The sequence below is a fragment of the Cherax quadricarinatus genome, chromosome 14 (genome assembly GCF_038502225.1).
Source record: "Cherax quadricarinatus isolate ZL_2023a chromosome 14, ASM3850222v1, whole genome shotgun sequence".
Lineage (NCBI taxonomy): Eukaryota > Metazoa > Arthropoda > Malacostraca > Decapoda > Parastacidae > Cherax > Cherax quadricarinatus.
This window is the reverse complement of record NC_091305.1, coordinates 2515001-2529254: the sequence shown is the minus strand read 5'-3', so window position 1 is coordinate 2529254 and position 14254 is coordinate 2515001. Positions and strand designations below refer to the sequence as shown.

The following is a 14254-nucleotide window of genomic DNA, read 5'->3' as shown; positions in this document are numbered from 1 at the left end:
ATATATAAAAAATTCTTCTCTCCCAGTTTTGCTCCTTCCCTCCCTCTCTTTCTGTCTCTCTCTCTCTCCCTCCCTCCCTCCCCTCCCCCTCTCTCTCTCTCTCCCTCCTCTTTCTCCATCTCTCTCTTACTACTGACCACTAGGAAATAATTCCCCGCCATATCATGACGTATAAGCCACAAGTAATAAAAGTTTGGTGAATCAGAGGCAATCCAGATATCAGATGAAACGTCAGTGGAAGTTGCCACCAAAAACTTCCAATATTACTGTCTATCACTTCATCTATCCCTCGAGTAGTGATGATGGTGGTAGTAGTGGTGGCAGCGGTGTCCCTCACAGCATGTCGCAAGAGAAGCATCTTGGGTTGTGTTGTAAGGCTGTGTGTCACCTCTGCCGCTGTGATGTCCCACTAAGGAAGGTCGTAACTCAGTGTTGATGGAACGTCTGTGGTTTACGAGAGTGGATAATGTGGTGATGTCGAAGATTCTTCTGGTCTTTACTCTGTTTCCTGCTCTTATTGCCCTCTTCAATACACTGGTGAAAGTGGTAGCTTTCTCTCCTGCTGACTAAAGAAGTATCCTTGTTCACACTATTTGCTCTTATGTACAACTGTGAAGAAGAGACACATGGTGCCCAGAAAAACTTTGATTGGGACAACGTTTTGCCCTGTGTTAAACTTTTCTCTGCAGCATTTTGTCTTATCTGTTGTCGACAGAAAGACATTTAATCTTAACGAAGCTTATCCTAGCCTATTTTATTTAAAAACCAAGGTCATTCCATAAGCTCGTCGATATTAAATTGGTGTTATAAAATACCGACAGGTTGTTAGGTAAGACATATGCAATAGTTAGGTATCTTTATTTCGGAACGTTTCGCCTACATAGTAGGCGAAACCTGTCGGAACTTTATACCGCGTCAGTATTTACTCTGTCAGACACTGCAACACAATGGTATCTTGGTACAGAACAGAAAACACCTTGGACAACTTCTACAAGTGAGAACGGTTGGATCTGAGAGGGACGTGACCTCTCAGTGATTACATTCTTACTTCTACTAGTGGTCTACATCTCATCTCCTGACAGTATATAAGACTCCATATTGTCACTTCAACTTCACATTGTTCCAGACTATGGAACAAAACTCTTCTCCAGGTTGAGGGACTGACCGCCTCAAAACTACGTCTTTAAGGGTGATGGACTGATTACATCGTCTTCACATCTCTTCTGCTTCTACCAACTTTTCTGTACTCGACTGAAGAAGCCTGCTGTGTAGGCGAAACGTTTCGGAATAAAGATATCTAGGTGTTGCAGATGTGTCTTACCTAATAACCATATGCTTAACTTTGCCTCTTCTAGTCATTACTGAAGTTGTTTTTGCTAAATTGTTAATAATATGTAAACAGCATCTCCAGCGTGAAAGTTAGCGAAGGTTTTGTTTATGTTGCTGTATCACGTGATCTGCCTCACCTTTTTTGTTTCCTCGTCTCCCATTGTCTTGACCTTCCACTGTCTTGACCTTCCACTGTCTTGACCTTCCACTGTCTTCACATTCCACTGCCTTGACCTTCCACTGCCTTGACCTAATTCCTGGCTTTCTCCATTTTTCTTATTCACGACTTAATAATGGTCTAAGACGGACAGAAACTTCTTACACTTCTCATTTCCATTTCGTGGGTTTGTTGCGAATTGTTTTGGTCAGAGTATTGGGATTTTTACTCTGAATGATGATTCGTAGTGCGGGAGAAGATAGGAAAATACTTCAAGAATACCTGGACGAACTTGATAATGGAATCAGGAAGCAAAGGACATGGATGGAAATTAAGGAAGAATAACCCATATGGGTGCAAGTAAGTAGCAACTCAATAGTTGCACTTTTGACTCAACCGCAGGACCCGGATTCAACATCAATTTAGTCGAGACAAACTAGAAATCTTCCTCACAACTGCATGTTTCCTGACAAACTATACCTAACCTAACCTAACCTGACCTAACTTCTCATCACAGACCCCACCTCCAATTTCCCTCTACTCTTCAACTTTTCCATCTTCACCTACATCCATGTTCCTGATCCACTTCCATGCAAGAAACCCACCTTCAGCTACCCCTCACCCTCACCTAACTAGGGGTGATATGATAACGACGTACAAAATACTGAGAGGAATTGATAAGAGGGAACAGGGACAGATTATTCGAGAGGCAGGAAACAGAAACACAAGGACATAGATTGAAGATAAAACCACATGAATCAGGAAGATGTTTGAAAACATTTCTTGAACCTTAAAGTATTCAGGAATTGGAATGAACTGGAGAGTGGAGTGGTAAAGGCAAGATCCATACATAGCTTCTCGATGAGGTACGATAGGGTTCTCCAAGCCAGGGGAGAGAGAGAGGGAGAGTGAACCCAGTACAACCAGTGATGAGACAAGGCCAGGACCTGAGACCCGACCCCTGAAATCACATATAGGTGAGTACAGTATATACAGGCGAGTACACACTCACACATGTATACAAACCCATCTGGCCTACGTAAAAAACATTCAGCACCCATACCAAAAACACAAGCGAGGCAACACAGCACTTTCTCTTGTCATTTACCCTTCACTATTCATGGCAGAAAACATTTCATACGTGCGGTGTTCCCTCCTGAGCCACAGCCAGGCCCGTATTTAGCGCTTTTTGTCCTCCTGGATATAGCGATGTACGTTTATGTTCCCGTGCAATTTGGTGCGGCAGAAAGTGAGAAAGAGCGAAAGATTTGAATCAGACAAGAGAGAGTGAGAGAGAGAGAGAGAGAGAGAGAGAGAGAGAGAGAGAGAGAGAGAGAGAGAGAGAGAGAGACAGACAGACAGAGAGACAGAGAGACAGAGAGGGGAATGTAAAGAGTCTACGAGGGAGAACAGGAACAGGAAAGAGGCATTAACACATAATATACGAACATATGTATGTATGTATGTATTTATGTATGTATGTATGTATATATGTATGTATATGTATGTATATATATATATATATATATATATATATATATATATATATATATATATATATATATATTTATATATATATGTACATACATATATATTATGTATGCCTACCTACACACAGAGGCTTCGGAAAGGTCATTTTACAGTTTCCAGTAGTCACTGGATGGGTCTTCCCTGTGGGTGCTTCAGGCTCTGACACCGGGACCTCCTGGCAAAACCACAGTCACCTGGAATTTCTGACTCCACGATATGTTTCCTGAGTTACGACATTAAAGATGACATCTTAAGGTATTTCTTAATAGGAAATAGGTTGTAAATCTGTCTCTGGGTGCTTACGAGGAATTTTTTTGATCTGTTGACTGTCTACTTCATCGATCCACTGTACATGCAGATGATTCCTCTGTAAGAGACTGTCCTCAGGTACGTCAATCATCAACTTGTAGCAACTTCTGCTGATGTAAGTGAAGGCAGGTTACAATCGTTTCTGAGAAAACATAAATTTTGTTCTCTGGATAGTCTGATGTTAATGTTGGAGTTGGGATAATATTGAAGGGAATATTACCACGTAGCAACTAAGGGGAAAATGTTAGGAGGAGGGGGTGAGCGTTGGACTTTGCTCATCAATGACTATAAAGAAAAGAGTGATGAATCTTGCAAGCAACACAGCCAAGAAACTTGTAGCGTTAAAGTGTATTTCGTACTCACTCGATCACAGAGTCAAAACTCTGGCTATTGAGTATGGGCACTTTTCAAGGGATGCATGATCCTGGTCATATTTCCTGTTTAGGAAGGGTAAAGGGACGTGTAAAGTGACTTACATCTCAACCCTGTCTTATCAGACTTGGCATTGCAGCAGATCTTACAGCACCGGAGAGACGTCTTGTGAACTTACTCTTGTTAATATGATCTAAGTTTTCAAAGTGTTCCCGCTGACTCAACACTGAAGGTAATCAACACGACTGTATGCTTCGGCCACTGTCAACAGACCACCTCCCCTCTGACTGTGGTATCTTGGACTGCACCCCAATAATATTATCCCCCAGTAATAATCTCGTGAAGGAAGCCATAGTTAACATAGTTAACATAGTTAAAATATTCAAATAGCAGTAAAATATATCAATAATATTTATAATTATATTAGTAATTAAACCAGCTGTAATAATAATTTTGATAATGCTAATTATAGTAATTATAATTCGTAGTTTGGCTTGTACAATGAGAACCAATTTTGTTTCAGCTCGTTTACCTCCTGTTTGGCTTTTATTAAGCAAATTTATGTGATTTTTATTCATTCGCCCTGTCACTACTGTTTATATAGTTTATTTATGTAAATAATTTTAAGTGTTGAACCTATATATGAACACTTATACCCTTGTATTCTTAATGGAAACAAACACACACACACAATATATATATATATATATATATATATATATATATATATATATATATATATATATATATATATATATATATATATATATATATATATATATATATATATATATATATATATATATATATATAAGCTACCCTTAATGTTATCGTAAAGTAAATGTTAGCCTTGAAGAGAAATATCAAAGTTACACATAAAAACTTTCTAATGACATTCCACTAACTTTTGGTCAAATCTTTTCTCCACTGTTTTTCCTAAAAATATCTAAAGTCTGGGTCACCTTCAGTCTCGTCCACGAGGCGCTCTTCGATTTATCCTCAGCACAAAAACATTAAAAGGCTCAAAGTTCATTTATCTCTCTTGGGGACACGAGGAGCAGGAGGCGAGAGAGCGTTGGAGATCAGACGGAAGTGTTGACGGAGGCGTGGACGGTGCCTGTGAACTTGAAAAGCGGAGCGTGGAGGTAGGGTGGGGAGCGTTCAAGCGTTGGAGTGTAGTTCAAGACAGGTCCTGTCGTTGGCGAGTCGTTGGAGTAGCGTAGACGGAGACTCCAGGCAAGGCATTAAGGCAGTCAGAGAGAGGCTGGGGTGGTGGTGAAGGAGTGTGAAGGTCGAGGCGCTGGACAGAGCCACAGAACTGGATTCCTTAGGTGCTGAAAGATGAGGCTGGACCAAGCGGCGTCGGCTCCTCAGCGCCTTCTGCTGCTACTCCTTGGATTGGCCGCTAGGGGTAAGTCACTTAACATTCATAGCATCACCCAATGACAGTCTTTCAACTATATCGGACAAGCCAAAATATACATTACAACCCTTTCCAAAAATGTGCCAGTTGTTAGTGAACTAATATATTCATCTACTGTCTCCTTTCTACATGTTTATTCAATGTGTCCTTTTCAGTAATTACGTGTGAATGCCAGTGTTGCTTTGTGTACGACTCAGGATCCTGACTCTCCCTGTACTTACCTGTAGGCTGGGGCCTTCGTGTGTCCGGGGTGGTGGTACCGTCAGCTGTGGTGTCGGGTTCATCAGTCCAACTCACGTGCAACTACGAGCACAACACAGACCGCCCCGACCCTCTCTACTCGGTCAAGTGGTACCGAGATGTCAACCAGTTTTACGAGTACATTCCTAAGAGAGACCCACCTATCCGCATCTATCCGCTCCCTCACATACACGTCGATGTAAGTATGGTTGCCTGTGCCTTTGGTCAACAGCCTTACGTTCATTGTCATTTTTCCGGTTGTTTTAAGTTGAGTTTTTTCCTGTCCCAGTGCAGGACAACCTTGCCTCAAGATACGAACATGCGTCAAAATACTATCAAATTAGCTGTTATATGTATCTTGCCCCGTTACTGTGTTCAACATCCCTGTCTCTACTATACTGTGCACCATAATATAAAATTACATATAGACCAGTGAGACAAGGGTGAGTTTGCAACATACATTAATTTCAATGAGACCGACCCTCCCCGCCTGCACATTCCCCGATGTAACACACGCTGCACTACACTCATACCACAAAATTCAAAGAATAATTCTCCCACATTTGTTCCCATAAACCAGGAACACTTTTATTATTGTTATAATCAGAAAGAAGCGCTAAACCACAAGGGTTATACAGCACCAGGAACACTAAAAGCACAAATTATTTCATTTATTTGGAGCACTAAACCTGTGTAAGTCATTCACCCAAGGACTGTTGCAGGCTTAAACCTCAGTCTGCTAAACGCTAGACAAACATCTTACCTGCATATGTATGTATATAAGTATGCACATAGTAATATATATATATATATATATATATATATATATATATATATATATATATATATATATATATATATAAGTCACAGAGTGGACGAGATTCTAACCTTTTTTTGGATTAACAAAGGGATGATCAAGACTTCAGCACTCCTGTCCCTGAATGACTAACACTAATGTAGCGCTTAACATACTACTACTACTACTACTACTACTACTACTACTACTACTAATAATAATAATAATAATAATAATAATAATAATAATAATATTATTATTATTATTATTATTATTATTATTATTATTATTATTATTATTATTAATGATCATGTTACGTTTTTGTTTCTTTAAAGACCTGCCCAATATTTACGCTGATTTCCATTGTCTCTCTCTAATTAGTTACTCTGCCAGATGTCATTTACTTACAAACAAATGATAAAAAATAACATCCGGATTGAATAATTAACATGCAAATGAAATAATTAAAATTAACATGGCGACTAAATCATGGAAAAAAAAAATATTATGAAAATGAACTTATTCGAATTATTTTAGTCGATTGCATGAATTATCGTCACTCTGGAGGTGAATGAAGACGGAGGTTCGAGCATTGATCATTCCGCTCCCCCATCTCTGTGACTTGAATTCTTTCCGGCAGTCATCTCTTGCGGGTTTAGCGCTTTACACAAATGCGTCTTCAAGGTGTGTGTGTGTGTGTGTGTGTGTGTGTGTATGGGGGAAAGGGGAGGGTGGAGAGTTGGCCTGATGTTCGTGAAGGGATCTTGATCCGAGGAATTTGGGCTCTCCTCTTTCTTGGGTCGAATCTGATTACTTAGCTTTGGTGGCGTTGAATTGCCATTGTTGGTGATGTATATTAGCCATTGTTGGTGATGTATATTAACCAGTGTTGGTGATGTATATTAACTAGTGTTGATGCATATTAACCAGTGTTGGTGATGTATATTAATCAGTGTTGGTGATGTATATTAACCAGTGTTGATGTATATTAACCAGTGTTGGTGCTGTATATTAACCAGTATGGGTGATGTATATTAACCAGTGTTGATGTACATTAACCAGTGTTGGTGATGTATATTAACCAGTGTTGGTACTGTATATTAACCAGTGTTGGTAATGTATATTAACCATTGTTGGTGATATATATTAACCAATGTTGATGTATATTAACCAGTGTTGGTGATGTATATTAACCAGTGTTGATGATGTATATTACCCATTGTTGGCAATGTATATTAACCAGTGTTGATGTATACTAACCAGTGTTTGTGATGTATATTAACCATTGTTGGTGTATACTAACCAGTGACTCACGAAATCGTAATCACACGATTGCAAACAAACCATACCACAGGTGAGAATAGAACCCGCGATCAGAGAGTCTTAAAACTAAAGACCGACATGCTAGCCACTGGCTCAGCTGGCTAGTGGCTAGCGCGTCGATCTGGAGTTTTATGACTGATCGCGGGTTCTAACCCCGCTCGTGGTATGGTTTGTATACTGGCCAGTGTTGGTGTATACTGAACAGTGTTTGTGTTTCAGGAAAGTGGCAGCTCTGGGCCCATGGTGAGGCTGACAGGAGTGACGAGAGCCACGTCTGGCATCTTCCGCTGCGAGGTGATGAGTGACAAGCCTTACTTTGAGACAGATGATCATGCTGTTAACATGACGGTCGTAGGTGAGTGGTCCTGTGTGTGTGTGTGTGTGTGTGTGTGTGTGTGTGTGTGTGTGTGTGTGTGTGTGTGTGTGTGTGTGTGTGTGTGTGTGTGTGTGTGTGTGTGTGTGTGTGTACTCACCTAATTGTGGTTCCAGGGATCGAGACTCAGCTCCTGGCCCCGTCTCTTCACTGATCGCTACTAGGTCCTCTCTCTCTCTGCTTCCTGAGCTTTGTCATACCTCGTCTTAAAGTTAAGTATGGTTCCTGCCTCCACTGCATCACTTGCTAGGCTATTCCACTTCCTGACGACTCTGTGACCGAAGAAGTACTTCCTAATATCCCTGTGACTCGTCTGAGTCTTCAGGTTCCAAATGTGACCCCTTGTTTCTGTGTCCCATCTCTGGAACATCCTGTCTCTGTCCACCTTGTCTATTCCACGCATTATTTTGTATGTTGTTATCATGTCTCCCCTGACCCCTCCTGTCCTCCAGTGTCGTCAGTCCGATTTCCCTCAACCTTTCTTCGTAGGACATTCCCCTGAGCTCCGGAACTAGCCTTGTTGCAAACCTTTGTACTTTCTCTAATTTTTTGACGTGCTTGACCAGGTGTGGGCTCCAAACTGGTGCTGCATACTCCAGTATGGGCCTGACGTACACAATGTACAGTGTCTTAAACGGTTCCTTACTAAGGTATCGGAACGCCATTCTAAGGTTTTCCAGGCGCCCGTATGCTGCAGCAGTTATCTGGTTGATATGTGCCTCCAGAAACGTGTTCAGTGTTATGGTCACCCCAAGATCTTTCTCCTTGAGTGAGGTTTGCAGCCTTTGTCCACCTAGCCTATACTCCGTCTGCGGTCTTCTTTGCTCTTCCTCAATCTTCATGACTTTGCATTTGGCAGGGTTGAATTCGAGAAGCCAGTTGCTGGACTACGTGTCTAGCCTATCCAGGTCTCTTTGTAGTCCTGCCTGATCCTCATCCGATTTAATCATTCTTATTAGCTTCACATCATCTGCGAACAGGGACACTTCAGAGTCTATCCTTTCCATCATGTCGTTCACATATATCAAACATAGCACTGGTCCTAGGACTGACCCCTGTGGGACCCCGCTCGTCACAGGCGCCCACTGTGATACCTCATCCCGTACCATGACTCGTTGTTGCCTCCCTGTCAGGTATTCTCTGATCCACTGCAGTGCCCTTCCTGTTATACGCTCCTGATCCTCCAGCTTCTGCACTAATCTTTTGTGAGGAACTGTATTACAACCCAGGATTCCAAATGGCCTGTTACCCCGGGTGTAATGGGAGCAAATAAACACAGTAGAAAAAGTTTAGACTTATATTATCCTTCACCAATTTATAACAGCAATATGTACACTATGTACAGTGATAAGTATAGTGCACTCCACGGTAAGCAAAGCAGAAATAGAAGCCACAAGATAGCAGACCGTGCTTCAACCAGCTCTAGAATGGGAATGACAAGGGCAGACAGGAGAGCGGTACCCACATAACCTCTGCGATTGCCAAAACCATCTTCTTATTGGCTAGAACCTGGTCGAAGGCTTTCATGCAGTCCAGGAAAATGTGTGTGTGTGTGTATGTGTAATCACCTATTTGTGGATGCAGGGGTCGAGACTCAGCTCCTGGCCCCGCCTCTTCACTGATCGCTACTAGGTCCTCTATCTCCATGCTCCAATTGCTTTATCATACCTCGTCTTAAAGCTATGTATTGTTCCTGCCTCCACTACATCACTTGCTAGACTATTTCACTTCCTGACTTCTTTATGGCTTAAGAAATACTTCCTCTGTGTGTGTGTGTGTGTGTGTGTGTGTGTGTGTGTGTGTGTGTGTGTGTGTGTGTGTGTGTGTGTGTGTGTGTGTGTGTGTGTGTGTGTGTGTGTGGGCAGCAGTAGAGTAAAATACACGTGTCTCTAAAAGCAAATTTAATCTTTTTCAACTTGACTGCAATATTCCATCACTAACCTCTAATCTTCTTGTTAATCAGATATCCCCAGGTGGGGCCCAGAGATTAAAGGGGAGGTCAAAAGCAGCACCCACGCCGTGCAGGACGCAGGCGTGGGCATGGGCACGGGCACCAGCGTGGGCATGCTGGAAGGGGCGCGAGTGAGGCCTGGAGATGTGTTAGAAGCTAGCTGTCAGGTAGACCACTCAGACCCGCCAGCAGAGATCACCTGGACTGTCAACTCGGCTACACCACCACTCAACACACACTTCCGTCGACCTCACAAGACAGACAGACGCGGCCGACGCATCCAGGCCTTGGTGAGTACTCTGTTTTGGTCACAGTCATGCTATGGTTCGAGCCTCCAGCTCGAACCATCGTCTGCCGCCTTTGGCAGATGGAGGATAGAGCCTGCCATACTTCCTGTGTTGAATAATTCACAAACTACACTTTGTAATTCTGCACTGTATTTTCTCTTATCCATAGACCTTAACGATATATGGGTAAGGTGTGGCCTTGTCACCTTACCCATACATGTCTCTCATATCTGAAGAACCTATTGTTTTTTCTCATGCATCTACTGAAGAGGGCTTTATTTGGGGGTCGAAATATACACTCAACTATTCTTCCTATTTAGCATCAATGTGTTTTTTTCCCTCAATAACAAATGTTCAAATTACGCTTTGATACACCAAATAATAATAATAATAATAATAATAATAATAATAATAATAACAACTGTGTTTATCATGATCTTCGGGTGCGTGGTGGTCACCATCAGGAGCTGGAGGCGGTGGTAGGAGAGGCGTGGTTCATGAGAGGAGCCCTGGCCCTTGCCTGTCATGCTCGTGTCTCCAGTGTCTTCCGTCAGTCTGCCAACGTCACCCTCATCCACGCCGACCACCCGCAACCTGCGGGCTTCGGCTGGTTCTCTTCAGGTGAGTGACACCGTTGGTTAAGTTCCCATCACCTAATTGACGCCTTTGGTTGAGTTCCTATCAGGTAATTGGTACCTTTAGTTTTTTCCAATCAGCCTTTGAATGGCTGCCGTCAGGTAAGTAAGTCTTGTATTTTTTTGGGTGAGGAATATTAATTTGTATTTACTATGTCTTAAGAATATTCTTACAGATATCACGTTTTAGCTTTTGCTAATAAGAAGGAACTTAATATCAGCCTCTGTCAGTAAGCGCATTTTGAAAGAAGTGTTTCGGTGAAATGGCTCCTCGACAGTAATTTAAGTGGTTCTGAAACCACAAGAAACCGGGGTAGTCCTCTCCAGCAGTCTTGTGAATCCGACACCAGCTGAAGCTTCGTGGTAACGGGACCGAAGCCGGGGACGCAAACGCTAATGGCAAATTAAATCTGGCAAAAGAAAATCCTGCGTGCCATAAATACGATGCCAGTGCCAACATTTAGCGGGTCCAGCGTTTCTCTCTGCCTCACCACATAACGGAGCAATGGCTAGCAACCAGTACGGTGAGGACCTTCTTCAGTCCTTGTATCCCACAAGTGCTAACTAGCGTCTCTAGAGGACTCCCTCAGGTCTTCTTCCCCACCAGTACTGTCTATAGGACCTTCTTCAGGTTTTGTTTACTACAAGGATCTCAGGGATGTAAATGGCGCTGTCAAGCATTGTTCTCAGACCTCAAATACTCACTCCATTTAAACATGAAAGATCATAGATCCTTACAGTTCCTTCAGCTTAACCAATGACAAATCACTGGGCGAGACAGTCAGTGTACTGTGTAGATATCCTAGGAACACTGACACTGAGTAATTGCTAAACTAGAATAGATGAGAGAGCCGGGACTTTTGTTACTATATTCCCAAGGAAGAGCTGAAGACGAACAGGTAATGCAGCTAATGTCTAATCTCCAAAACCGTAAATTTATTTATTTTTATTTATTATCACACTGGCCGATTCCCACCAAGGCAGGGTGGCTCGAAAAAGAAAAACTTTCACCATCATTCACTCCATCACTGTCTTGCCAGAAGGGTGCTTTACACTACAGTTTTTAAACTGCAACATTAACACCCCTCCTTCAGAGTGCAGGCACTGTACTTCCCATCTCCAGGACTCAAGTCCGGCCTGCCGGTTTCCCTGAACCCCTTCATAAATGTTACTTTGCTTACACTCCAACAGCACGTCAAGTATTAAAAACCATTTGTCTCCATTCACTCCTATCAAACACGCTCACGCATGCCTGCTGGAAGTCCAAGCCCCTCGCACACAAAACCTCCTTTACCCCCTCCCTCCAACCTTTCCTAGGCCGACCCCTACCCCGCCTTCCTTCCACTACAGACTGATACACTCTTGAAGTCACTCTGTTTCGCTCCATTCTCTCTACATGTCCGAACCACCTCAACAACCCTTCCTCAGCCCTCTGGACAACAGTTTTGGTAATCCCGCACCTCCTCCTAACATCCAAACTACGAATTCTCTGCATTATATTCACACCACACATTGCCCTCAGACATGACATCTCCACTGCCTCCAGCCTTCTCCTCGCTGCAACATTCATCACCCATGCTTCACACCCATATAAGAGCGTAAATGAGTTCTTAAATTCGTTACAGTTGCTGCTGAACACCTTCCCTAAATTGTAGTCAATGCTGCTGAACTTGAACTTGAACCCAGAGAAAAATACTGGCGAATTCTGCTGAAACAACTCACACTGACACGACTCTCACACTGACACAACTCTCACACTGACACAACTCTCACACTGACAGAACTCTCACACTGACACAACTCTCACATTGATACAACTCTCACACTGACACTACTCTCACAGACTGGGTGATTACATTGAGGCTCTCCAGGGCTGGAAAGATCTACCTCTGTGAGGTACTAAATCATCCATTTTTACAGCCTGAGCTAAGACAAAGTAGTCTCTACGGACCTTCCGCTCAGCTTTACGGCCCCTCAGGGGCCGGGCACCTCTCTCCTTAGCGACAAAACATTGCCTAAGCTACAATTGCATCAGCTTAAAAAAATGTGAAACTTGGAATTCACTGCACAGTGAAGATCTTTGGCCTCTCTTTAGCCTGGTTACTATTTCACCCTAGGACTGCCTATCCACCCTTCCTCATTGTTTCCTCTGCACTCTTTTATGCTGGATATGGCTGTTCTTAAAGCCTTACCCTATCCTGGGTACCCCTTTTATGCTAGTTACGTGTTTTTTCCTCCCTCACCTTTCACAGTGGATGTGCCTGTTCTTGTTGCGTAAGGACAGGCATATCCTTTCTTGGTTGTTCCATTATTCTGGAACGGCTTATCTTTCCTTCCTCTCTCTATCCTGGGCCTTTCCCCTACGTTAGGTCTAACCTATCGTCTTTCTTGCCCCATGCAATTGTGGGCATTCGTTTATTCTAGGTCAGCCTATTCTCATCCCCAAGATAAAAACTTTTAAGATTACACAGTCGAAAGTCTAATCTCACCTAAAGTTTAGCCATAATTGAGTATAAGACGATTGTAAACGTAAGCAAACCTTCAGAAGTGGCTAACACAACGTTTTTATAGTCAGTCATATATTGACTCGCCACTGGCCTCTTGTGTGAATGTAAGATCAGGGTTCGCAGCCAAAGGGAAGCACTTAAATGCATCTCATACACAGAGATTCATAGTTCACGTTAAATGTTAACCTAATATATATTTTCGAGATATCCATTATAATTTAGTTCTTATAAAAATAAGAGACAAAAAAAAAGTTACGAAGTGCTTATAAAAATTTCGGTAACCCCCAAAAAACAGTAATGTTAGAAATAATATGAAACTCGAAGGATCTTCTCTTGGAAAGAGAAGCCGTTCACAAGTATCTGCTTTGCATAAGAGGACTTTAATACGCTGTGTAGGGGGAAAAACAGCCGATAAACGTGTGTGTTAATGTGGCCGTAGCACCAAAGCTGACGACTCCTTCGCCGGAGAACACACAGAGAGAGAGAGAGAGAGCCAGGGATAAAACCTGAACAACTTTCACAATTTACAGATAACATCAAAACAAGTGTCACCTTAGGAGAGTTTAGGGAAAATCGGGGAGATACTGGGAAAGGGGATGGGGGCTGAAGAGAGAGAGAGAGAGAGAATTGGGCCAAAATTGTAAAAAGAAATCGGTGAAAAAGGAATGTGACATAGAAAGAAATTAGATATATATATATATATATATATATATATATATATATATATATATATATATATATATATATATATATATATATATATATATATATATATATATGTATACATATATATATATATATATATATATATATATATATATATATATATATATATATATATATATATATATATATATATATATATATATATATATATATACATAAAGGCCTTACTGAAAAGGAATAAATGAGAAATAATATTTCTTTATACACAGAACTTCAATTGACTTGATAAATCTCTACATGAGACATTAATACCGTGACCGTGACAATGAAGGCTGACGCTGCACCTCTTGTATCTT

The 14254-nt window shown here is 41.8% G+C and overlaps 1 protein-coding gene across 1 annotated transcript in view; it reads left to right on the top strand.

The window, feature by feature from the left end:
* The first annotated feature begins 4545 nt into the window (after window positions 1–4545).
* The window catches only part of LOC128696148 (uncharacterized), a 10698-nt gene continuing 989 nt past the window's right edge, over window positions 4546–14254 (top strand). Inside the window, exons 1-5 of the mRNA XM_053787300.2 lie at window positions 4546–5108; window positions 5348–5559; window positions 7699–7834; window positions 9816–10093; window positions 10555–10711. Of these exons, the coding sequence (XP_053643275.1) occupies window positions 5039–5108; window positions 5348–5559; window positions 7699–7834; window positions 9816–10093; window positions 10555–10711 (853 nt within the window). The 5' untranslated portion in view covers window positions 4546–5038. The remainder of the gene's footprint in view (window positions 5109–5347; window positions 5560–7698; window positions 7835–9815; window positions 10094–10554; window positions 10712–14254) is intronic.